Source organism: Danio aesculapii, chromosome 10, assembly GCF_903798145.1.
Source record: "Danio aesculapii chromosome 10, fDanAes4.1, whole genome shotgun sequence".
Classification (NCBI taxonomy): Eukaryota; Metazoa; Chordata; class Actinopteri; order Cypriniformes; family Danionidae; genus Danio; species Danio aesculapii.
In genome coordinates this window covers 14,406,214-14,434,182 of record NC_079444.1, presented here as the reverse complement: position 1 = coordinate 14,434,182, position 27,969 = coordinate 14,406,214, and the positions used below count along the sequence as shown (strand labels likewise).

Sequence of the window (27,969 nt, the reverse complement as noted above, 5' to 3'; positions counted from 1 at the left end):
ATTTTAGGCCAAATCGCCCAGCCCTAGGGTCAAACATTACACTGTAAAAAATATCTATTACCAGTTTCCGTACATTGTGTTAACCGTGTATTTGTGAATTGCATTGTTGGACCTTGATCTCTGCTGTGTCGACTTTTGATGTTGAAAATTCCACTCTACAGTTTAACATAGTGACTTTTATTGACATTTTAGTAGTTTTAAAATAGTATAATGTATAAGAAATATTACATAGAGAAATACATTTTTAAAATGACAGAAAATGTCCTGGCAGTTTAATACAAGGTTTTTGTTGCATAATATACAACACAAACCCAGATCACTATCACTTTAAACTATTAAAAATGTTAATAAAAGTCACTTTTTGGAACTTTTCAAGGTTAAACATTTTTGCAAGCAAGATCAAGGTCCAATAAAGCAATTTCAAAAAAATAAACAGGAAAAACTAAAACAAAACATGAATCACAAAATATGTAAAACTGCTAATTTACAGATTTTTTTGTAAGTTTTAGACATACTGGCACAAAAACCTTAGCAACATTTATAAAATATTCTACCCTTTAAAAATAGTGCTTTAAAGTGATGTAATCAGAAACAGCGAGTGAGTAATTTTATTTTAGTATTTATTGTGTGTTAACATGAATTGACGTTAATTTAGTTATTTGTTAACATGAAACAGATGGCTGTATTTACCATTTATTAGGCTGCTGTTGCTTTAAGACTTTGTGATTAATATACTGTGACTAAAGAGAAAGGCATGCGACACTTTAAAGCACACGTCTCTCAGCTACAGTACTTTGCGATTACAGTTTGTCACAGGAAAGCACTGTGTGCATCCTGTGATGGTGTCACAATGCAGATTTTACATACAGATGATCCCCCAGATTAACCACAAACATGAACATAGCTGTTCAGTATAGTTTAGTGGTTTACATTTGGTCATGTAAATGTTTTTATCTCTGTGACTTAATAAATCCCCCTAAAAAACTAAAAACAGAAGCAATTATAATGTTTTCATACAGTAAAGGAACGGTAGTAAAATTAAGCTTGTTTACATGGCTCATAAGCAATTAATGTCGAATTGCTTTATATAACAAATGCATTTATAAGATGGTTTTCCATGTTCAGATTACGGTTGGGCGATGTCAACCAATTTGGCATCGTACAATGTATAATGTGAAACATTGTGATGGACAATATAATCGTCGTCGTAGGTGGCGGTGAATTATTTATTTATGAATAATTAATTAATTCATATCGAATTAATTATTTGTAGCCAACCGTTTCAACTACCTGACTCACATGGTCTTGGCATGGTGTTTTACCCATAACCAAATCATAAATAAATTAAGATAAGTTACACACAATTTACCACCTGTCAATCACTTTTTCTGTGGGACTCTGGCATGAATAGGCAGAGTGATCTGTGTCGTCATAATGACGTCGTCAAACTTGATTGGTAAAAAAGGTGCACAACCAACAGGAACCAACCAACAGTATCTGAGGTTTTCACTAAAATTACTAAGTACAAGCGTAAAAGCGAAAGATTGAAGCAGTGTACTGACGATGTGACACGTTACCTGATAGATTCAGAAGACCAAAGAGCCATTAGATAGTCAAGATTAATTAAATATCACGTTTAACAACTATAGTGAGACGCGATCCAGCGGTACATTCTTGATAAACTGTCCGACGTGCACTACTCTCTGGGGTGACTGCTGGAGCTCAGAGTCAGACGCGCGCATAGCCTACACTGCAGCGCATGACAGAGTGTGTGTGTGTGTGTTTTTAGGCAAGTGATGTATATTTTCAGCTGTAAAGTGTGGAAGGAGGGCTTTTCAGAATTGCTAAGTGAAACGCCAGTGTGGACGTGGATCGTTTTCATTCTAAAATGCCATTTTAAAACTAAGACATACTAGTGTAAATGGGGCCTAAGTGTGTATTTTTCGCGAGTGGGTTGCCGCTGCGACAGGGGTGGGGCGGAGGATTGCAATGTTGCCTCAGCATCGTGATGTCTATCGGCCATCGGTGATGGACAATAGCATCGTCTATTAACTCAACCCTAGTTCAGATGTTGCAACACAACTTTAACTGACATGAAATACATTTTTTATATATGGATCAGAAAAGGATGATGGATCAAATGAATTTCCTCAATTATTTCATGCATAAAAAGCATTTGTAATTCAGTTGTCTACTTTAATGTTTCAAAAATGTTATATAATAAATAATGTCATCTTCATTTAGCATAACAGATGTATTTATGTAAAAAAACAACTAAACAATATACGTATTCTGAGAATATGCAATTAAAAATTTAATTCTGGTTTCATGTTGCTGACAAATTGATCAAACCTTTTTTTAAATGAATAAACACTTCTTGCTGACAAATGGATAAAAAATTGTGGTTTGAAGGATAGTGACAAAGTCTGAAGATTTAAAACATACTTTTAATTTTGAGAATTTCAGGGCTGCACTATGAAAGTTTTTTAATATATGTCTTAAAATTAATATTATTCATAATGTTTCATCAAAAAAATTGTTGTCTTTCAAGAGTTTTTGTTATTTAAGACTAAAATATATACACTCACCATCCACTTTATTAGGTACACCTCACTAGTACCGGGTTGGACCCTCTTTTGCCTTCAGAACTGCCTTAATCCTTCTCGGCATAGATTCAACAAGGTACTGGAAATATTCCTCAGAGATTTTGGTCCATATTGACATGATAGCATCACGCAGTTGCTGCAGATTTGTCGGCTGCACATCCATGATGTGAATCTCCCGTCTTGTTAAATTTTTAAAAAGGTGTTTTAATAATTTTCCTATTTAAATCTTGACTCTTCTGTAGTTACATTGTGTACTAAGACTGACAGAAAATGTTCTAGTCCACAAAATTTTGTATTCGTCTCTTTCCAAAAAGTCCTTTAAACTATTAGTAGACTGTAGGATGTTTTAGTGGGTATCTTCTGTAAATATATATATATATATATATATATATATATATATATATATATATATATATATATATATATATATATATATATAGTAAAATGGTAAAAAGTTTTTTTCTCTTACACAGTCAAGGTTATAATAGTTTTAAAGTTTTCATTAGTTTTAGTTTTTATTTCGTTTTGACTTTTTGTTTTCAAATTCAGTTAGATTTAATTAGTTTTTAGAGGCAGATTTACTAGTTTTTAGTAGTTTCTAAATTTTAAAATTGCTTAGTTTTAGTTTAGTTTTTATTAGTTTCAGTATTAGTTTTATTTTATTTTTTTAAATAAGGATATTTCTTAGGTGCAAGATTCAAAATCATTAGAATAAATATTGTATAATAAAAACTCAACCAACGATACATTTTTTGAAACATGTACTCAGAGGACACATGACCACTATCATCTACCACTAAGTTTTACTACGGTTACGCTATCCGTCCACACTACGCCGGAGTTTTCGAGCGCCGAAAATGGAGCGTTTTAGAAATGCTAAAGAAGCCGTTTTGATCTGATCTGGGGCTTTTTCCTCAATATTAAGGAGCCTACACACAGTTCAGTCTTGCATCCTCTCCTTAAGTTCAGACTTCACAAGTTTGATCTGGTAAAACAAACTCCCGAGGACACATCGGGTAAATCTTCAAAGGGAACAGTGTACTTTTTAACCTCATTCACATCACCCTGGCTATGCTGTTTCACTTTCTTAACAATAAAATGAAAATGGAACTGTCTATTTTCATTTTTGTATTAACAACTTAACAGACACCAAAAATGTTAAGGCTTCGTGTAGCTATATATTTATATGATTGTCATCTTCATGCATATTTATAACAAAACGGAGCCTATAACATACCTGCCTCCTTTCATTTTCATTTAAAATACAAAAGATACCGTCTCTTTCATTGAATACCAGTTTTTATAATCAATAATGGCCATTATAAAAGTATAACATACATTAAGTTTATACAATATAGGAAATAAAGGCAAGCAATCAGTCAGGATGTGAATATGCAGAATCAGTGTCCGTAGTTACATTAATTAATAGGCTATATTAACTTATCTTTATGCTCAGCCAAAACACGTTACCTGAGAACAAGTAATATATTCAAAAGACCAAAGTCGGGGAATATGTCGTCAGATATCAACAACAAGATGAATTAAATATCACATTTTACAAATATAGTGAGATTAGATCCAGCGGTTGATCCGTGATGAACAGTCCAACGTGCACAACTCTCATATGGGTAGATGTGCTCAAAGCACGCTGCAGTCCATGCCAGAGTGTGTGTGTGTGGTCATGTGATGTGCGTTTTCAGAGGTGTAATGTACTGTAGACGCAGAGTTGTTCAGAAATGCTGGGTGAAACACTAGTGTGGACGTGGATCGTTTTCATTCTAATACGCTGTTTTAAAACTAAAACGTATTAGTGTAAACGGGGTCACAGACTCTGAGGTGCCATACGAGTCAAACACCTGCGGCGCAAAATACATAGATTTACTTTTAAAAGGCTTACAATATGTATTAAATACATTTACAAAGACGAAAACGAATGACGTTTTTGCTGTAATTTTAGTTAGTTTCAGTTTTCGTTTTTTCTTTTGTTTTCGTTAACTATAATAACCTTGCACACAGTACCTTTTTATCTATATTTTCTCACAATTTTATTTGTAAAAGCCCTTTTTTGTTTTGGACTAAGAAACTGTGGGCAGTAACTAGGACAGTACCTACATTCCCAGTGTACAAAAACAACATTACCCACAAACTCTGAAAGGAGCTCCGCAAGAGAAGCTGCTGTTACCATGGAAACGGATATTGCGTCATAAGTGCTTGTCATCCTGCGAAGCATCGTGATGCAATTAGACTCGATCTCAACATCAGCAGCTGCATGTATTTAAATATCCAGCCATAAACGCACATAATTTTTTGTTCTTTTATTGGAGTCAGTCGTTTCATACAGCGGTGCGCTTCACACACTGATTTGCGTGGGCGTAGTGTTCATGGTGTGTTGCTGCGCATTAGAGTCACTGACGGATCAATGTGGAAAGAGAGGCTCATGGGAAGGTACTGATGGTGAATGCCAGTGGGTGTGCGGTGGTTGCCATGGTTACCTTCTCCTCAGGTCTTGGGTGTGATGATGATGTCAGCCAGCATGCTGGGCTGTCTCTCTCTCTCACTCTCTCTCTCACTCTCTCTCTCTTTCTCTCTCTCTCTCTCTCTGCCGCTCGCTCGCTCAATGAGTCAGTCAGGCTGCACTGAAGCAGCAGTTCATTTCTTCTTCTCTCCAGTTCTCTCTATTTTTGCTTCAGATCTCAATGTGACGAGCGAGGTAGGCAATTATGGATTTGCATCTTTTCTCCTTTCTCCATTGTGTCCTCTGTGACAGTCTGGTTTAATGCAGTGAAAGCTTTGGGACAAGAGCAGCTCTCTGTGTTGTGATTGATTAAGTGGATTTATTGCATCAGTGAATGTTTATTTGGGGGGTTCTGTCGTGAGGCAGATTGATATTTGGAGGACGATGATCAACAGAAAGTGCATGGATCGTTAGAAACGTCTTGATGTTGTCTTAGAGAAGTACTCGTCTCCTATCATCCATGATACAACTACATCAATAAAACATTATTGGTGTTTGGAGCAAAGGTTTATAGTGGTACAGAAAGCATTATGGGATCGCAATGTGTTATTTTTCGAGATTCCAGGCTGTAAGTTTTACATTTCGTAACAGGTATGGATGACGTGCAGAGTTGCGCGTGTGGAGATGATTCATACGCTGATTATGATGTGCTCAATAGATCATGCGCTTTCTATTTCACTGTTTGTTTTGATAATGGGAGATGGAGGCAGTTTATGGCGACTGAATTGCTTATGCGTTTTATGCTAAACCTTTCTCACATCAAACATCAACAATACAGGGTCGCGGGTCAAACATGAAAAGGGGGTTTCAAGCATTAGTTAAAGTGTAATATATTTTTCTTTACGTTAGAATGTGGACACCGAGTTTATTTAGAATTTTTTTTACTAAAGAATGACTCTTATGTATGTTTATTATCATTTACAGATTAAATGTAATTCAGTGTAACAATAGTTTATATACAAATACATTATATATGTATATATATATATATATATATATATATATATATATATATATATATATATATATATATATATATATATATATATATATATATATATATATATCCTCTAAATCCATCAGACCTTTTTTTTTGTAAATTCCTTTTTCTATCAGGCTCCTCTGATTAGGTTCAGAAGTTTCATTTTATAGGTAATGATAAGGTTATTAGCTAGTAAATAAAATAACTTTTTCAAAAATCTCACTTCAGACAATTCTTTGGTTTTTAACAAGGTAGATTTTCTTTTGCGTCAAAACCAGCTAAATCCACTTGTGCTTTTTTTTCAAAAACCTCTAAATCCACCTATTTAGACAAGACAGTGTAATAAGCGGAAAAATCACTAAAGATGCAATCACAAATTATTTTACTAAACATAAAACACATTACACAAACCACCTAAAACTAAAAATAGAAAAGTCAAGTAAGTGGCAGTTCATTCCGCTGTAATAAACCAGGGAAAAAGCAGAAGGAAAATGAATGAATGAAATCTGTCAAGGAAGTGCATTAATCAATAACATTAAAATTGACATTAATTAAATCTTAACAATCTGTTGTCATTTCTGATATTTGGGATTCAGATTTATCGTAAGTAGAGCAATGTAAACATTGCAAACATTGTAAACTAAGCTTGTTAGATTCAAATAATGTAGTGTAAAACATTATAAAACACCAATTTCTGTGCATTGTCCATTAATATAAAAAGCTTATCAGATGTATAGGTATTATGAAGCAATATAAATAATGTATAGTTTTATATATTATATGTATCTTTTAAAAAACAGCTTAAATTAGCAAATAAAATTAGCAAATTTAACTCTGGTAGGCCTACTGGGCAAAAAGGAGATGTCTCTCAGACACTTTTTTTTAAAGCTGATATTCATTCATTCTTACCATACAAAGTCTTGGTCTCTTATTTATCCTCGTAGCATCCACGTGGGATAAAAAAACGGCATCTTAACTCTGTCTTTCGTGAAACGCAGTTGCCATTTAATGTATAGTAAATCAGACTTATTCAAGATAGCGTCGCTGCGCAAAAAAACGTTGACTCTACATTGTGTTTTCTTTTTCTTATAATGCACAGAGTTTTGAGGTAAGGGATGTTTTCATTTGCCATTCACTGACAGTCGGACAGGCTCATCCAGTTCATCAAACTCCGTCTTTTAAAATCGAAATTGTAAGCGGAATAAAACTGTGTCCTCATAAAAGCCGGCTCATCAGCGCGCCGCTACATTGAATACATATGATACGATTCACGCCTTCTGATTCTGACGCTGTGATTTAGATAATTTGAAGCAAAAATATTTTTTGATGGTGCACTTTGTGCCCAAAGCATTTACTCATTTTTGCAGCTTTTGCATTTGAACTCTTCAAATGGTGTCAGGCAAATTGCGAACAATAATCATTCGATTCTATTGAAGTACTATAGTGAAGCCCCCAAAAATACCAATATTTATTATTTGCCATTTATAAATTTTATTATTTGCCAACTACAGTTAACTAGTTTGTTTTTAAAATTATTTAAAATAAAATAAAATGTGTAATGATCAGGTGTGAATATCACAGGTAAGTATAAATGGTCACACTTTACAATAAGTTTATTAGTTAATGTTAATTAATGCATTTACTAACATGAACAAACAATGAACAATACATTTACTACAGTATTTGTTCATGTTAGTTAACATTAGTTAATGAAAATACAGTTGTTCATTTTTAGTTCATGTTAACTCATTGTGCAACTAATTTTAACAACCATGGACTAGGATGGTAAAAATGCATTAGTAAATGTTCAATTATGATTAATAAATGCTGTACAAGTGGTGTTCATGTTAGAAAATGCATTAACTAATGAACCTTATTATAAAGTGTTACCGAATAAATATGGTGTTTTTCTTTCAATCATTTTCTTTCATTTCATTTAATTATTCATTTTCCTTTGGATTAGTCTCTTTATTCGTCAGGGGTTGCGACAGCGGAATGAACCGCCAACTTCTACTACACAGTGGATGCTCTTTCAGCTGCAACCCACTCCAAACATTTGGGGTCACATACCAAAATAATCACCTGAACTATGGTTTTATTCCATTTTCTCGAAGCAAAGAGTCCCTGACCCAGCCCACAGCGCATTATCTGCACCAAAGTTCTTGCTAACGAATGCATGAGGCAATCTAAATAAATAAGACATTGGCAGATGACTCATCCCCAATACCACGACAAGCCCAGAGCACTTTTTGAGTGCACAAGCAAAATAATTGACACACACCCAAAATGAGATGAGGGACGTCAGAGCTACTGACAAGAAACTTTTATGTGTCTTGCCCTGTCAAAAATCTCATCACGTATTGACCAAATTATTACTCACTACCAGGTGCAATCCTCACACTGATGAATAAAGCATAACAAAAAACATACAAGTATTAAATTGTAATAGCCTATATTATTCTTTTCCCTTACACACCAGTGTGAATTTTTATATTTTTGTAATTGAATTTCAAAAAGGGCCCTAGTTCTGCCCTATTATATATACATAAACTGAAACTTCACATCAAATATTTTTGTGTATTTTTTTAAATCTTCTTGTGTTGAATTATTGTTTTATTAATTGAAGTATTAATTTATATTTGTATCTATATAGATCTTGCCATGAAATAGCCACAAGTTGCTGATGTGGCAACAAAGAAACAAGTAAACAAAATAAAAAAACTATAAAGATTTTTCTTTCACCTAATTTTAAATTTATGTTATTTTAAGTATGAAAACAAAAATATCAGTAGCAGCCAGTTGAAGATGGGACAAATATCATTGAACATTTTTGAATTTGAAGTCTTTTCAAAGTGCCAAAAATGTGACCAAATAAATAAACGAAAAAAATTGCACAAAAGCATGCACATCACTTTAAATGGGTGCTCAGCCAAACAGCAAAAATGTATATTCAAATACACCAAAACTCCAAAAATGGCAATTTATTAAATTGAAAAGGCTTTCTCAATATGCGTTCTTCAGCGATCTTGCGTCCTCGTGTTCTCGTGTAACATCATCTTCAGCTGCCAAAATTCATTTCCAATACTCAAGACTGCAAGAACAGAGGACGCGTGAAAGTTCCTGGATGTGTTCTTGATATCGAGGACGCATGGATGCAGACTTAAGCACCGAACTCGCTCTAGAAGTCCCAGAAGTCATTACGACTGGAGGTGGGAAACGCAGCATTTTATATAGGTTTATTATTAAAGTTCAGAGATATAACTCATTTATCTCATTTCCCTAAATGAAACTGTGAACGTAAGCATTAATATGAAAATCTTATTAAAGGAATAAACACATTAAGGGTGTTTATTTGCTGAAATTCCTATTAAAATCTGTTTTATTTATATTGTGCAACGTATATTTGTAATGTCTTTATGCATGGTATATATTTTGAAAAGGGGAAAAACAATAAATCACTGTATGGATTCTGTGATGTTTAAATAATTTTCCGTTAAAAACGCATGAAGGTCATGTGACCACCAGGAAGAATGCAGCATCTCATTTCTCACAGGACGCGTTCTCTGTTCTCGTGGTCTCCCGAGTCTGTTCTCCGCGTTCTTGGAATTGAGAAACAGCCAGTGTTCTTGAAATAACCAAATTAATAAACACCTGTGTTAGCCTGGCATGGTTCAAAGACAACTAGAAAAAAGCCGAAACAATTTTTTCAGAACAACTGAAAACCTCATCAAACCAATGTAAACTGAGCACAAGATTGGAGATTATTGAGTATAAGAGTAGGAGACAATTATCCATTTTATCCAAAGGCTCTAGTGAATACATTCTGAAATATAATTATAGTATCATGGATTACGACCCTAAATTCAACATATTAATAACATATTAAATACATAGAAATTGCTAAAAGAAACATTTTGAGTGGAGAACATTAAGCTTTTTAAAAACATTTTCTTTTGCATAATCTTATAAACAACCTATACTATGGTCCATAAACATTTCTAATGGACTTTGAATTTGTTTAGCAACCTGATGTTCAGGATATACTAGTCAAATAAATGTTTATTCAGAATTCTAGAGGCTTTTAATCTCTCTCTTCAGCAAGAAAGAACATAAGAGAGAAAATCTTAATTTAGCTTGCCAACAAAAAAGGCTACACCACAACCATAGCTACACAGGACATCAAATCTAGGTCAGCCTCCAAAGTATAAATTATTCAAAGTATGAATACAAAATACATGCACCATGATTTCATTCTCTTATGTTTAAAAATACTTGATAAGACTTGGCATCATTATCTTTTGATATTTATCGCAAATTTTTTAGATAATCAGGGTATACATTGTTGTGGAGGTGAAAAAGAAACAGTTTCACAATTAGATACAGTGATTTCCAAAATGAAATCACATTCATTTGAATAAATTAATGTGTTTATAACACATATTAATTCCTATTAAACACATTAATTTGTATGAAACAGAAATCCAGGTTTATTGTGTGAAAATAGTGCCATTTGTCAAATTATGCCGATTTAGTCCTGAGAATAAGTCTCAAAAAGACCACATTTTTATGTGTCTATTGAGCCGTGTGTGTTTTTGATAATGTACGGCCCATAAAGATCACGCGGCTCCTTGGCAATATGTTAATTTCTAACAGTGTGTGTCAAGAGGATTATTTCAGCGATTAATTCAGCTTACACTGAAAGAGTGTAAGCCCGTTTCTGAAAGCCTTCCAGTTTCTCCCAGTCTGGTTATGTTTTGTTTTTTTCTCTGCCACTTATTTATCTTTTTCTGGATCCGTCTGTCCTCCTCATCATAAGGCATCTGCCTTTACCAATCTGATATCAGTAACGATTAGCGTGGCGGCATCTGTTTTTCATCTTATCTATTACGTTGAAATGTCTTGCATGCTGACACTGAATGTAGACATATTGGTGTGATGATGCTCTCAGGATAAACACATGGCACATTGAAAAAGCACTCCAGTGATACCGGCCATAATTCCCAGGGGTTCAGCCCTGGTCAATTACATCCAGATCAGATCAATGATGTCTCACAGAAATCTCTTGAGTAGTAGTCATTCAGACTAAAATTCTCTTGAGATATTTGCTGTTTTTGAAGGCTTAGTTGCCTCTATGTCCAATCAGTAGGCCCAAATTGTCATAATGATTAGCCCTCCTGTAAAATTGTAATTCATTTTTAAAATATTCCCTAAATGCTGTTTATAGACATAATTTTTTTCAACACATTTTTAACTTACCGAACACTTATTTTTTTATGCTTTCAACTCCTAGGGCTCTATTTTAACGATCTAGGCGCAAATTCCAAAGTGCAGGGTGCAAAAGCATTAAGGGCATGTCCGAATCCACTTTTGCTATTTTAAGGACGGAAAAATCCGCTCTGGCGGCGCATGGTCTAACAGGGTTGAGCTTATTCTCTTAATGAGTTCTTAGTGTGTTTTGAGCATAAACCAATCAGAGTCTCATCTCCCATTCCCTTTAAGAGTCGCGCCATGGCGCATTTGCTATTTACATGGCGGACTTTGTAAGTGGAAAAACTGAACACTGAAAACAGTTAAACAGCATCTGCAGCGAGAGGATACTTTCACTTCCTCTCTTTTGTGGATAAGGAAGCGGTGTTGTACGCACTCCGCCGAAGACATCCATTAGCTTACATAATTAATTTAGTTTGTTAAGATCAAAGATTTGTCAAATGAATAAATGAACAATAATAACGAAGTGTAGTCAAAAAACTGAGTTTTATCCATATACACATGCTATGCCCCATATGGTCAAAAATCTGACAGGTGGAAAAATCTAAGCTTGTTTTTATTTAAACAAATATAAATATGTATATAATAAATAATACTGTTAATAATAATAACATTATACAAAAGCAAGTTGTCGTGAATAAACTGAAAAAAGGCCCCCAAGATGAAGGCATGAAGACAGTGTTTTTTATATTTATGTAGAAAGTAATAATTTTTGTAATATTTTAATCCTTTAATTCTTTTTAATTTGTAAAGATATTTGTGTATTGCTGTACATCCTGCGTGTTTTAAGCAATGTGTAAGCGTGGAGCACAACTAATGCGCTCTGCGCTGGACTTTAGACCTGCTTTCAGCTGGTCTATTGCAAAATCTATTTTGAATGTTTTAGACAAAACTCCAATACATACACAGAGCAGCATGAGCATTTATAGCAAATAAACTAATGTAAATATTATCCCGCTTGCTTTTTGTCAAGCAAGGTCTTATACCCCTATGATTGGTCATTGTCTTCACCTGCTCAACAGAAGGACCTGCGATTGGCTTTTTTTATTGTAAATACGTACAAAGAGAATACATCTCACAACAATTATGAACAAAATAGAAATAAATAAAATGCAATGAGAGAAATTATCTTAGTTATGCAATCAAAGTATAAACAGATGCCATGGGTAAAATAAATAAATAGGCAAGATAATAATAAACATTTATTTAATCAAAGGAAATTTACATAATGCTTTTCTGTTTCTAATGTTACAGTACCATATTGTTTAATCTCCTTTATAAAATGTTCACAATTTGGCTTAGCTTTGGCCCATTTCTTGATATGAATATGGTATTGACTTTAGAAATGAAAGCGCTGTTCACTGATGAGTGACATGGGAAGAACAGCCACGATTATAGTCTATATGTGCATAATACGCGGTTATCACACAGGTAATCCATAATAGACACAGTGGGAAAACTTGCACCACAGGCACACTCATGTCTGGATCCACAAGTATCGCTTTAACAGCCAAGAGGAGAGGAAAAGTTACCTCACAAACACGTCAGCGGGTCAAATGTCCAAAGTGATAGAGAGAGAGAGAGAGAGATGGAGTTTTAAAGCATTTCTCCCTAATAGTGAAATAGCGGCTCGTGTGCTGTGCCTTATTCAGTGTCAATGAAAGACTTTCCAGCAAACTCACAAGCAGTTGAATTGTGCATAATTGTCTACTTTTTCGGTAGTAGGGGCGTTTTATTTACTCTCCCTGGCCTCCTTCACTATAGTATTCTACTGCGACATCGCACATAGGAGATAAATGACGTGAGTACGTAATAACCGGTTATGATCTATTTCTGAACTGATTCTGAACCGAATTGTCCCCATCTGCATCGCAGTGCACCGAAGAAACAATTAATTTTGACACCCCAAACAAATACCTTGCTTTTGTTTTTTTGTTTTTTTAAATCAAATTTATGATGTCAGAAGTGGATACAGTCTGGCTTGTACATTCCTATTAACACATCCTGTATACTGTTTATTAATTACATTAGTAGATGAGAGTAGTTGGATTTTCATGGCTGTTGTTAATGCGTTGGATTACTCAAACGGCTACATTATGGAAACAGGCAGGTTGAATGTATTTTTGACTTAGAAGTGGTCAAAAGTGGAAGCTCAAAGCTTTTCAGGCCACATTTGATAGTAGAACGCAATTTTGTTATTTTGATGACAAATGGATGCCGATTATGTTGATTATGCTGGTTATGTTTTGAACTTGTCCACTTTCAGACCCCTGCAATGGTAGTTGAATATGTTTTCGATCTGGTTGCTTTTATAGGGTAATGTATGATCAAATCTATTTTAACAGCTATAAAAGACTACCTATTATCTGCATATTCATCAAACATGCACATTGTGGGATATGTTGTGCATTAAAACATGCATAAAAAATGTATTAAACCTGCATAAAAAATGTTTTTCGTCATGCCAAAACACATGGATTACAATCAGCTGCCATTCATATCCTTTACATTTGTTTACATTTAAAGAGCCCCTATTTTGCATTAAAAAGGTCATATTTTGGTTTTAAGTGTCTCCAACAACATGCTGATATGTGTGCAAGGTCAAAAAACACTTTCATTGTCATATAATATGCATTTATTTGTACCTAATTATCCAAGCGACTCCCATATGAATCGTTCAGCGATTAATTTGTTCCCAAACCTCTCCTTAGCACGAAGCTAATCTGCGCTGATTGGACCGATGACCCAGTATATTGCGATTGGTCGACTGCATTCAGCACGAGACAGAGAGAAATGCCCACCACGGCTACAGTATGAAGTAGCAGAAAGTATGTGAGAGCCTAATGCAGGAATGCAATAAAGCAATGCAGTTAAACACCAGCATATTACTCCACTTCTAAACCTAACCCCAAGTAATGACGACACACATTCAGTATTAATCCACACAGTGGCAAAAGTTGAACTATTTTGAAAATTGACCGCGCTGCGCATGAGGAACAGCTGATGGTGGCCATAGCAAAGGCAAACAGCAGAGGATCGCCAGTTCAGAAACGCATTTGAAATTGGTAAAAGAAGAAGCACGCGTCACGTTTTTACCATAGTTTTGGATGCGATATGTGAACAGCCCCATACAGATTTAACCTGAGAGATACAGTACAAGCTCTGATCTATAATAGATACGTGATTACAAGCCGCGCGGGGCAATTACAACTTATATCACACAATTAAACACATATTTTGCAAACTACGCAAAACAAGGTGACAATTTTAATGACACTTACATGTTATGATTCGTAGGAAGAAGAAACTGGTCCAGTTGAACTGTAAAAGTTACTGACAAAGTCCCATAGTCTCTGCTGCTCCTTCAATAGCAAACGGCCGAAGAATCCCACGCTGCAGCGTAGATTATGGTATCAATCATCAGAAAAATTACAGGAACAAACACAGCACATGGTATTGTTGTAAAAATGAACTTCAACCCTTTGTTCCCCTCAGCCAAATCTCCATTTGTCAGTGATCGTCATCTTCGTGCCATGGTCAGTCCTATTATCCCCCGCGCCTCTGCTAGTGTGTGGAGGGAAATTGCATGCACTGGAACTGGAACTACATATTTGGTGATGTACCGTATCGACGTCGATGCAATCAAACAAAAGATCTGAACCCTACTTGATTCGTTTATTCGACTCTGAGTTAACTATTTCACTAAAGAATCAATCATTTTAAACAAGGTGCACTTTTAGATTTAAACCTCAGCTGGATGTTTTCATTCACTTAGTGCTGTGTTACACACAGCATGGAAGCTCATTTTCAAAAACCAATAATAGGGGCTCTTTAATACATGTAACATGGCTTCATTAATTCAGAATTACTCTTGTGCTGTACTGATGCAGTGTGTGACAAGCTGAGAGGGAAGAGTCTTGACGAAATCTGAACACAAGTGGTCACAAGAGACTCGTTTGAATGCATGTTAATAGCACCGGGAGGAAATGGAAATGCATCTTGGCTGACCACTTGTGTTTGCATCACTGAGACCGCTTATGAGGTGGAAAAAGGGCGTCTGACATCATTTTAGCTCAACTGAATGCACAGGTTAGAGGGATATCATAGATTTACATCTATTCCGTCTCAGTATTTGACTTAAATTTAACCTTAAACTTACTTCCATCGATTCTTAGCTGTACAAAACAGAGTTGTGCTGCTTGATTCTCCAAACTGGTAATGCTTATTAAACTTAATGTATTGTCTTAAACATAGGGCTGCACGATTAATTGAAGGTTTTGTAATCAGCAGTAAATCTTCAGCACGTTTTATATGGAGCAGCATTTACTCCACAGAGCAATAGTTTAAAAGCACCTCAATAGATTGGGAAGGGTTTAAAGGTGCTGTATGTACGTTTTTGACTCTTCTAAAGCCTAAAAATATCATAATATGTTTGCTGATATTTAAGTAACATGCTAATCGAACAGTTGTTTCTCTGGAAAACAATGGTAAAGTCGGTTATTCTCCTTTGAAAATGTGCATTCCTTGTCGGAAAGTCTGTCTTTTTTTTGGTCTCTATAACCCACCCACTGCACGTTTGCTGCCCAATAAAATTTACCCTTTAGGATACCCTTCCAGTGTTGTAGTTTGGAAAATGCTTGATGAAAAACACAGTGTTTTTCATTCCATGAAGGCTGACTCAATATGTGTGGGTATGGCTGAAAATGCAGTAACAGACTCCGAAATGAGACTTAGATTCAAAGATATAAATCCACACAAGGCTGTTTTTAATAGACCCCTCTCACATTAGGTTTCTCAGTAGTGGAAGTCTTCATGGTTGGGTAAACTTAAAGCGCAGTGAATTGGAAAGTACAACAAATTTTTTTATAATCTTATTTGCTGAAATAATAAAACAAAAACTTCATGATGGTGTTATCAAGACTTTCAGAAAACGGAAAATCAATTCTGATGATGGCAGCCAGAGGATAGAATACCGTCAAATTTACACTCAGCCCGATAGACGCTGCAATAGAAACACCTCCCATAAGCAGTAATTCGTTTGTTTTTTGTAATTTAACTCAAAGATGACATACTACATTTATAAATGCAAATAAATGTTGATATGATTTAAAAAAATCTAAATATTAAGACTTTTTTTAAGGATTTAACATTATGATGATCGTTAAACGTGTCATAACAGTTTTGTGAAAAGGGTCCATTAGCAAACATAAACATTAGCTGAGCAGCTTACATCGTAAGACTCGACCATCAGGCATGCATGCACCAACTTGCATTTGCATGATGTTGTTGTCTGAAGGTGTGAAAAAAAATCCTCTTCAATGTTTTGAATTTGGTGTCACTCCTACATACTGCACATTATATTGAAGATAAGGATTGACATCTTTTATGCATCACTTTTGATTGAAATATTCCAGCAGGCACAGGACATCAATATGATGTCTGATTGATGTTGTACGCCAACAATGTGGGATGTTACATTTTGTTTGGAAATAAAAATCGGGTTGATGAACCCAACATTAGGCTGACTTCAATGTTCAATGTAAGACAGACGTTGCATTTTGGTTACTTTCCAATGCAACCTAACAACAACAAAATATCAACGTCTAATGATGTTACAGCTTGATGTTGTGATGTATGTTTTGGCCACTTTCCAACACAACCTAAAATCAACTAAATATAAATGTCATTTAATGTCGTTATTGGACATCAAAATAACACTGTCCTTAGATGCTGACAGCCTCAGTCTAAGCAAATATGAATGTTTTATGATGTTGTGTGTCTGCTGGGATTGATCTTGCTGCTGCAAATACTACAAATAATACTACAAAATACTGCAATTAACAAGTTTTAAGTTAACAATTAATAAGTTTTTACCCCTAACTCACTTCTTAACTTCAGTTGAGCATTTGAAATAAATAATTTTGTGAGGTCATTCTGTTGTTGTGTATTTGTCATGCTGAGTCAATAAAAGCAGTTAAATCCTCTGCTCTGGGGTGCGTTTCCCAAACAACGACGTAACTCGCGGCTGAATTATCATAGTATGATGCATCGTTTGGGAAAAGAACGATGTAGTGACAATGTTTTCACTAGCTTTGGAGACGTAACATAAATTCAGCTCGGCTGTGTTCAAAATGACATCAATCTGTTCAAAGTGCACTGCGAAGGGTGCGCAATTGTAAACATGAAGATTGCTAAAACTGAACTGTAAAAATCCATTGAAAGCAAATTACACATAAGAGAGATGACTTTAATGCTTTTTTTGTATCATTCCAAGTTTAAATGTAAGAATGTTCTAAACAAATAGGGCATAGGGGGATGACTGGGAATAGAACACAGCCAGAAACTATGTTTCTAACTACAGCTCCTAAGGTGTAGTTTCAAGCGGACAAGTTTGCGGGTGTTCATTGGAACGACGGATCTGGGAGACGTCAAATCAACGAACTATGTTTGTAACGATGCAACTTGCGTTAGTTGGCTAACGATAGTTTTCGGGGAAAAAAAAGCACCCCTGTTTGATTGTATCTCGTAGCTTATGTGCAGTTTCTATGCGAGAGTGCCCTCTGACGTTCGGAGATTTACTACTGATCACAGAGCCGTGTTTCCTGAGTATACCACTTTTTCCCTCAATTTTATTTCGATTAACCTTGCCGTCCTAGATAAACACAATAGTTTGTGGCCTGAGTGGTTTAATTCCTTACAGTCATTTGTTAAATCTTGTCATTTATCTACCCTTAAAAAAATATTTTTGCTGCTTGTTTGAACTACTAAAATGAGCTGAATCAAACTAATAAATTTACAAGTATTGCAAATGAAAGTGCAAGTGTGTTGTAAAAACACACTGTGTACATAAAGTAAATAAAATAAAATACAAATAAATTAAAGATAAATGAAGAAGGGCACAGATTGGACATTTGTGATGTTATATTACTTAAGAGTTTAAGACAATTTGGAGAGATATGTGGAATCTGTGTAGGAATACGTTACATCATTCTAGTTCACCCAATAGCCGATTGCGGATGGTGTTATGCAAAATAGAGTGTGGTGCTGCTGGGTATCTTATATTTTCTGCTTTTATTCATACTGTTGTTGTGTATTTATTGTCGTTTTCAGCTATTTGTCATGCATGAATTATACAGAGCTATTCTTTTAATGAAATGTGGAGGTTATTTATTTATTCTCACCGTTGTTCTGAATTGTATTTAATGGGGTTTGTGCATTGCGCAATGTGCATTGGTTATGATTAATACGTACACGCTGGTCTTCACTTTTACATTCACAATAAATATACCAGAGCAGCGTTCATAGGGCCCTCCAATAAACATGGGGCCCTAGGCAACCGCCTATATTGCCTGTTGGACAAGCTGGCACTGCAGTCATGGAATTCAGACTTGTCTTGTTGGCTTCTGTAGGCAACATTTTTTAAATCTTTCGGGTGCAGCCCTTCAGTATAATGCCATCACTGAAGTGACATCCCGTCACGACGCACTGCTGAGGCCCCTTCACTTCCTGTGTCTCCCTGGGATCGAGCAGACAGTATTGTTATGGGAATCCTCTTTGATTAGATTATTGTGTGCTCTCTGTTTTCGCTCTCCAACCGTTCCCTCCCCCATCTCCCTATCTCGCTCTTCAAAGAGCTTCTTCATACATGTATTTTTCATGAATGGTGTTTAGAGAAAAAAGAATTAATCTCACTAATTATTCTGAGTGGAAAATTGTGGGTTATATATTCAAAATGAGGATTTTATGTTCATCTTTTCTCTTCTGTTGTGTTTTCACAGGTCGTGACAGGAGCCTGATGCTAAATTCGTGATATGCTCTGCCCGGCGTGAGGAGCAAGGAGCCTTTCTCCTCCTCCTCTCCATCCCTCTTGCTGGTGTCACACTGTATCTGGACAGAACTTGGTGTGGAGGCGACTGACACTTTTTTGACACATTTTTAAAGAAATTGAGCAAGTGAGACAAGCAGAAGAGAGTCAGAGGAGTAGGAGAACCAGAAGTATTGTCATTGCTTATGGAGGAGGAGGGGCAGGATTGACGTGGAAAACGCATCAGCTTGCTTTTAGTTTTATCATTGATCACTATTCCATCCAATCAGAGATGGGCGTCCTGTGCTGCAGCATCCTTGTGCTTGCACTTTTTTTTCAGTGCCATAGTTACAGTATCCAAAACCACATGCACAGGTTCAAGAGGTGAGTCAATTGGTGTCTTAAGGAAACCATAATTGGTGTGATCGTTACGCCCCCCCCCCCCCCCCCCCCCCCCCCCCCCACCCCCAAGCTGTTGTTTTATTCGTGCATTTATCAGATACATGTAGGAAAGGAACAAAAAATAAAATTCAGAAATCCATCTTATATATGGACTCGCTTCTTTAAGCTTCAGGGCATTTCTTCTTTTGTGTGCAGAAGCTATTAGATAGAGAAGGTAAATAGTGTTGCTGAAACCCCATGATTTATTATGCTATCGATTTAATATTTATCCAGCTATTACATTTGTTTTTCCAGTCCACTGGTCATAATTGAAAACTGAACTCCTAAATAACTTGTATCCATTAAGAAGAGAGCCTGTCTGCTACAAAACAAATGTAAAATGGGTTTGAAGAAAGAACAGTACTTGCATGTTTGCATTGTGTCAAACCTATATGAACATGTGGGATTATGCTATGAGGTTGTATTTAAGGAATCTGGGCTTGGCCACTTACGACGTACTCACGCTATGTACAATTGCCTTGTTTGGGGCCGAAGCACACTTGTCCCCCCTCCCGTCTCCCCCGACGGCCCGCACTCACATTGCATTCGAGCCTGAGCATGCTTACGTCATCGATGATGCGCTGTTCAGTTTAAGAAGCAATCTCGCTCAGCACAGTGGAGATTTCTTTAGTTATATCGCTTTAGTCCTTTCGGATGCAGTGACATGCAGTCAAATATTTGAACAGATCAGCTACTTTTGACGCTCAAAAACAATCATAAAGTCCTCTTGCTGCTGGAATTAGGAGGTTTGCTAAAGGTGCAGCTGTCATGCAGCAAGTGGTTTGCATCTTTAATAATCTACGACAGTTTACGTTCATTGAAAAGTAAGAATGATTAATAAACACATATGAAACAGTCCCATAAAAAGCACGTCTCGTCTTCAATTTCGGGCTTAGGCATGCTTTGTACTCACACTACAAGCGTACCGCGCCTGAGAACAAGTGAACCACGCTCTGGCACACCTGGCCAATTGAACCGCGCCTGAGCCCGATTCAGTGCACTCACACTTCTCAAACGATCCGGGAAACGGGCCTGGGCACGGTTCGGATATCATAGTGTGAGTGCGCCCTTAGGGTGTTTTCACACCTCCCTTATTTAGTTCGGTTGAATTGCACAAGAGTTCATTTTCCCTCTTGGTAGAGTTCATTTGGGCAGGTGTGAATCTAGCAATTGCACTCGAGTGTGCACCCAAATCGTATTAAAAAAGCGTACCATAGGGCTGCTCGATTAGGGGAAAAATCATAATCCCGATTATTTTGCTCATAATTGTAATCACGATTATTCAAAACGATTATCAGTTAAAGTCAAATATATTTGCCCTCCTGTATATTTTTACATTTTTTTTTATAAATATTTCCCAAATGATGTTTAACAGAGCAAGGAATTTTTCACAGTATTTCCTCTAGTATTTTTTTCTTCTGGAGAAAGTCTTATTTGTTTTATTTTGGCTAGAATAAAAGCAGACCTATTTTAAGGTTAATATTATTAGCTCCCTTAACCCTCTACTGCATGGCGTAACCAAATGGCAACATGATACTTATGTTCATTTCCCTGCCACTGTTTCTTTAAGACCAACATATTTTTTTTTGTTGGAAAGAGAAGACCTTAGAGTAGCCAATGATGTGCTTTGGTTAAGTCACATGACATGCATTGTTTTTCTGTTTTCTCCCTGTAAATAAAGAAAGGGAATAGAATAAAAATATGGAACATCTATAAGCATCTTCACTGTAAGAAAAATTTTTATTATAGCTACAAAAGTCCTTCAGTCAAGAGCAGTGAGTGATTTTCTCTTTCATGAAAGCAGGAATATTGCGTCGGCAGCAGGAATATTGCGCCATGTCACTTTAAGAGCAGTACGGTTCTGATTTATGGTTTCTCTTTCACATATCTTTTGATTCTCAACTCGTTTGTTTATTACACAAATGAGGGTTAATATGAATAATCACTGTACACCGCGTTTTGACAACTATTCGACCATTAAAGCGCTCACATTAAGATGACTTTAGATGTGTGTGCTCTGCTCGTCTCTGAGGCTGAACGCACACACACAACAACATGCGTTTTTTCAACACATTTCTAAACATAATAGTTTTAATAACTCATTTCTAATAACTGATTATTTTTCATTTGCCATGATGACAGTAAATAATATTTTACTAGATATTTTTCAAAACACTTCTATACAGCTTAAAGTGACATTTAAAGGTTTAATTAGGTTAACTAGGCAAGTAAGGGTTTATTGGCAAGTTTACTGTGAAAATTTCCTTGCTCTGTTAAACATCATTTGGCAAATGTATAAAAAAAGAAAAAAAAATTAAGCGGGGCTAATAATTCTGACTTCAGCTGTATATCTGAACTCAAACCTAACTCAAAACTAGTGCTGTATTATCAAATGTGCACCCTTGCAATACATGTTTTCTGAAAGTTTGTTTTGCTAATACTGTAGGTTTCAGGAAAATTCCTTTTCAGACCCCAATGACTGCTCAAGGACCAGACAGCCTTTTGTCATGTCCAGTCCGTACAATTTTTCACTGGATATTCGCCTACCTGGGGTGATCCCAACAGAGGTAAGATTTCTTCACCACTTTTTGATCTGCACATTTCTTTGAAAATGAAAGACCATTCCTACAAATGCACATTAGTGTTTGGGAAAGTCACTTTTAAAATGAATGCTTTACAATTTTGCGTTACTACTTTAAAATGTAATGCGAAAGTAATGACTCTCTAAGCTGGGCATGTTTGTTTTTAATAATATAAACACCTATATTTGACAAGTGTAATGGTGAAATGTAAAGTAAATAAACCTCGGGCTGAAGGAAATGTAAAAACACGTTTGCAGTTCAGGAGCAGCTCAAACAAACCTTTCAGCAAAGCTACCTTCCTGGATTGCATAATTAAAGTTGAACACTCTTTAGCAACCAATATTTTGAGTGTGCACAATTTCTAACCACTTCATAAGATACTGAATCTGTTTTTGTGCAAGTGAGATGAGTTAATTCATGTTCACATTTTAGCTAGAACTACAGTAAGTATTATGTTTACACAATGTACATAACACATGTGCACTTAATTCAGATTTCTATCAACACGAGGACTGGAGAGCTAATAAATAATAATAAAAAGGAAATCCAATAAAAACATTATGTATTACTTTACTAGTCACTAAGTCACTAGTTTACTAAGTAATCTGATTGCTTTTAGACATGATTACTTTCTAAACATGGCGCATTACTATTCATAATTACATAAATCAAAATAAACATCCTTTTGTAAGTTCGCTTTACATAAATACACACATATCTTGTGATGGCCATAAGTTATTACACATACAGTTGAAGTCAGAAATATTAGCCCCCCTGAATTATTAGCCCCCCGGTTAATTTTTTTCCTCAATTTCTGTTTAACGGAGAGATTTTTTTCAACAAATTTTTAACATAATAATTTTAATAACTCATTTCATATAACTGATTTATTTTATCTTTATCTTTGTCTGACAGTAAATATTATTTGACTAGATATTTTTCAAGACACTTCTATACAGCTTAGTTCTATAAGGCAAGTTATTGTATAATGATGGTTTGTTCTGTAGACTATCGAAAAAAAAAATAAATAAATATATATATATATATATATATATATACTGTATATATATATATATATATATATATATATATATATATATATATATATATATATATATATATATATATATATATATATATATATATATATATATATATAGCTTAAAGGGGCTAATAATTTTGACAAAGTGGTGTTTAAAATATTAAGAACTGCTTTTATTCACTTTGCTATATTTAATAAGCAATTGAATGCATAGCTGTTTATATTTGTGCTCGGTATTGAATATATGCTGTTATCTTTTCATCTTTGAAAGCATCTGTCATAGAAAAGCATCTCTCGTGAATAATTAAAGTGAGCTTCCTCACATAGGACTGCAGTCTCATGAATACTCATGGGGCTCAGATGAGTTATCGATGTACAATAGGGTAAATTTAGATTTTATTTACTCAACGAAGTGCAAAAAAAGCTTTAAATTAACACGTTTCCTATTATAGCTGAAATCAGTGGATGTTAATATTGTCTTCTGGACACAAACACTTCTGTCAAATCTAAAAAAGTTTATAGTTTAGTGTTTTGAAAAGCAAGCATTTTCCCTAAGGGCAGAATTGTATTTAATTACATTTGTGATGTTTTGTTTGCTCTTCAAAGCCTGTGGATAACTGGACTAACAAGTTGACCAATCATAATACACACCATCTCAAATGGAGTTTTAGTCATCCTCATATGCATAAGCCAGATGCTGTCATCAAAATTAATTGTTAACGACCTTCCAAAACTGTGCCACAAGGTTGCGTTCCCAAACATTAGTCATGCAAGATAACATAACCATGTTTGTTACTGTGTGTGTCGTGTGCTGCTCTGAGGAGCAACTTTAAATATTATGTAAGAAAAACAGAGCTAAAGTGGGGTCAAGCACATTCGGACTTTCACCTTATTAATATATTTTCAGAAAAGTATTCTTTGCCAATTCTAAACAGGGAAATCGCATTGGCAGCCAATGACTTTCAAAGTACAACATTGTTCACAGTCAATTAAATAATGCAAATTTTGTTTTGAAGGCACACTTGCATGCAATTTAAGATCAAATATCTGGCGCCATGTCACAAGTTGTCAAAGAAAAAAACTGTTGCATTTTAGCCGATTACAGCTGAAACAGATCATATCACTCACATTATGCATTCAAATTAGATGTTTTTGTTGATCACCCTATGCTTTATTTAATTAAACTTTAAAAAATATGATTAATATGTTCTGATTGAAGCAGCTAATTTGTTGATGGTTCCTCACATAAACAATGATACACACAATCTTCCATAGAGATAAGCGTGTTTATTAGCTAAAATGTACACCGTAAGTCATGCTAATTCATTTGTTTTAGCCTTTTTAAATTCAAATTTACTATTTTATTGAATGTAAAAATCTGAATGTGCAAATATAAAGTCAACTTTACCTCATTTGGTCTCTTGAATGCACATTTGTACTTATTTGCAGCTTATTTGAGCCATTCCCATTGTTTTACAAGTTAAATTCACAACTTTGGATGCATACATGCTACTGAACGGTTTCATTTATGTTAATTATATTTAATATTCCAGGTCTGATTTTGTAAACATCAGAAATGTGAATATGTGAATCTGAGGTATTCTATGAACTTTCTAATATATGCATGTGTGTGTGTTTTTCAACAGTCTGATAGCTACTACTGTATGGCTGTTTCTGTCCCAACCTCACGGGAGGCCTATATTGGTGAGTAAAGGTTTTATTAACTGTTGTAAGCTCAATTTTAGCTTAATAAACTACTAATTAGCTGCTTAATAATAGTTTGTAAAGAAGTAGTTGGGTTTAGGCAGTGGGTAGGATTAGAGATGTTGAATAAGATCATACTTTATAAGTGCTAATAAGCAGCTAATATCTTAATAGTAGGCAGGTAATAAGCCAGTAATAAATTGCTTGAATTATTACTTAAACTAAAGTGTTTACAAGGATCTTTATTAAATAAACTAACCCAAAACATGAGAATTAAGAATCACAAAAGAAAGTATCTACAAATAAACAAGGTCAAATAAAGGACAAAGAAAAAAAGTCATAAATATACAATTATTGTTTTTATTTTTTTTTAAACGAGTGTGTTTGTTTTGTACTGTTTGGACAGGGAGCGTCCGCTGCCCTGTATGTTAACTGCGATCCTGGTGATGAAATGAATGTTTAATCTGATCAGGCTTTAAAGATAATCTCGTTCAGGCCAGTCTCTCCTGTTTCATTTTCAAATGAAACTGCATTTACTCACAGCATCAAAGTATAAACTCTCCGTCCTGCTGTGTGCTTAAGCAGATCTTTACATAAGTCATCTAGGCCAGTGAATCCCGGTAATATTGAAACTTCTGGAGCAGCGGCCGATGGCTAATAGCAGGCTATTTGTTGTTATCATTCTCTGCCAATAAAAATCTTTATTCTTACAGTGGATTATTGGTTGTAGCCGGTGACGATCATTCGTTCTGCTTTCAGAGATGATCTGATTTTATCTTTTAGATTCTTTTCTTTACAACATACTAAAGTGCCTTTATTATGCTAGTTTAGAGGTCCATTATATTTACCCTGGACCAAAAAACAAGTGATGAGGATCGGTTTTTAGAAATCTGAGATTTACAGTGCATCCGGAATGTATTGATAGCGCTTCACTTTTTACACAATTTTAAATGTTAGAGCCTTATTCCAAAATGGATTAAATTCATTTATTTCCTCAAAATTCTACACACAATACCCCATAATGACAATGTGAAAAAATATTTTTTTGAAATTGTTGCCATTTACATAAGAAATAAATGAATTTAATCCATTTTGGAATTAGGCTGCGACATTAAAAAATGTGGAAAAAGTGAAGCACTAGGAATACTTTCCAGGTGCACTTATATCATCTGAAAGAAGAATAAATAAGTTGTCTATTAATATATGGATTGTTAGGGCAATATTTGGCTCAGATACAAGCAAAAAATCTAATACTGAGAAAATCTTCTTTAAAGTTGTTCTAATAAAAAGTTGTTTATAGCCATCAAAAATGTAGTTTCGATATAATTATGGTGATTTTACTTAATGTCTTCATGAAACATGATCTTTACTTAAGAAATATATATAAGTATATCATTATGATTGACTGTTTCTATAAATATATCCACTAGACATTTTGTTTTGAATGTCTTATACAATAACTATCCATACAAGGCCAAAAAAAAAACACTTACATTTTATTATAATGTACATTGCATACATTACAGTGTCTTAAATGGATTGTTCAAAGATCTGGTATCTATTAACTCCTTCTTTCCAAAAGCTGTCTCTTTTCTGATTGGTCAGATTACCCAGTCTGTTGTTATTGTTCTACAATTTATGGCGTGTTTCAGAAACCAAATGTCCATTTACAAAAACGGATTTTGCTAACAGCTTTCTTAGAATTTGTAAACACATTTTTTATAAATACAGTTGCAAAAATTTGGGATCAAGAATTGCGTGTGCGTGGATTTGCAGACAAACTGCGTGAAATCAGTCTCTTAATCCAAATGAGCACCACCTGATCCACACATTATGATTCACGTACACGAAAGAGAGCATGTGTATTCACAAATACAACTCTGTTTTTATAAAATGCTGCACATTTATTTTAATCGGACTTTTTCAGACACAAGTGGAGTAACGCAGGATTGTATAATTCTCAAATCGGTAGGTAGATGTGTACACATTGCATAAGAATGTCGTGGCTTTTCCTTGTAAAGTTGTTTGTGTTTGATTCCTGAAAAGCGTAAAAACCGCAAAAACGAAGTCTCAAAATTCCAAGCCAGCAGAATAGATTCAAATAAAAAGTCAATTCACACATGCACATCAGCTGATCCGCAAATGCAAAACGTCCTTTTCGCACACGTACATTAAGATGCATGAATGCAAAACATAATATTTGTTTTCACGAACATGTTTATGTTTGCGCAAATCTTAAATTCCCTCAGGTAGAAAAGCCATTTGTTTGTGGATGTAAAACTGCATATACTACATTAATAGAGCACGTGGATGACAGAGCGTGCATTTGCAAAAAATATTGATACTAATTTCATCCTATATGAAAACCTCTTAAGTGCCATCTGAAATTATCATAGAAAATGAGCATTATTCTCTGCCTTTTTTATTTATGTTGAGTTCTTTCACTTTAAAGACCATGAAAAGAACTTATTCTTTGCATAAAAATGGCATTTAAGAGGTTTTTGCATCTGAACTCCTTATAAATATGAACAGTACCAATGGTGTTGGTTTTACCATATTAATTTAAGCTTGAGTCCTCTTAGTCATGAGTCCTTTTAGTCATATTTAGTCATGCAAGACAGAAAACTACAACATGGTTGTTGTTTTTGAGACAATTTGAGCTCAATTTATTCTGCACTTTTAGAGATTTTATTTCACAGACAACTTTATTACACATTACATGAAAGGTAATATCCGTAAAAGCATAACAGAACCACTTTAAAAATGACTCTAGGGCTATACACCACAAAAAACAATACATTGCGCCAGTGATAAATGTAGTGGTGCACTACACCAAATGAAGTTGAATATGTGAGATTTCAGTCTGAATTGAATTGACTATAAATCTGTCTTTGCAAGATGCAGGCAAAAATGAATATCACACAACAAGCTGATTCATTTTAGGTTGACTCATTTGAGTCATGAGTGCTTTTGATGAATCATTCATCCACAACAGCTAATATCTTTAATGAATCAGACAAGTCAC

General features: G+C 34.9%; 1 protein-coding gene across 4 annotated transcripts in view; it reads left to right on the top strand.

Moving 5' to 3' along the window:
* Positions 1–27,969, top strand: part of pam (peptidylglycine alpha-amidating monooxygenase) — a 115,658-nt gene that overhangs the window by 8,173 nt on the left and 79,516 nt on the right. For 3 of the 4 annotated variants that reach the window (XM_056466391.1, XM_056466388.1, XM_056466389.1), the window contains 3 exons: positions 19,150–19,559; positions 22,063–22,183; positions 24,887–24,944. In XM_056466391.1, coding sequence (XP_056322366.1) covers positions 19,468–19,559; positions 22,063–22,183; positions 24,887–24,944 — 271 coding nt within the window. In that variant the 5' untranslated portion in view covers positions 19,150–19,467. Of the gene's footprint in view, positions 1–5,217; positions 5,317–19,149; positions 19,560–22,062; positions 22,184–24,886; positions 24,945–27,969 lie in introns of those variants that run through there. The other variant, XM_056466390.1, reaches the window with a different exon arrangement.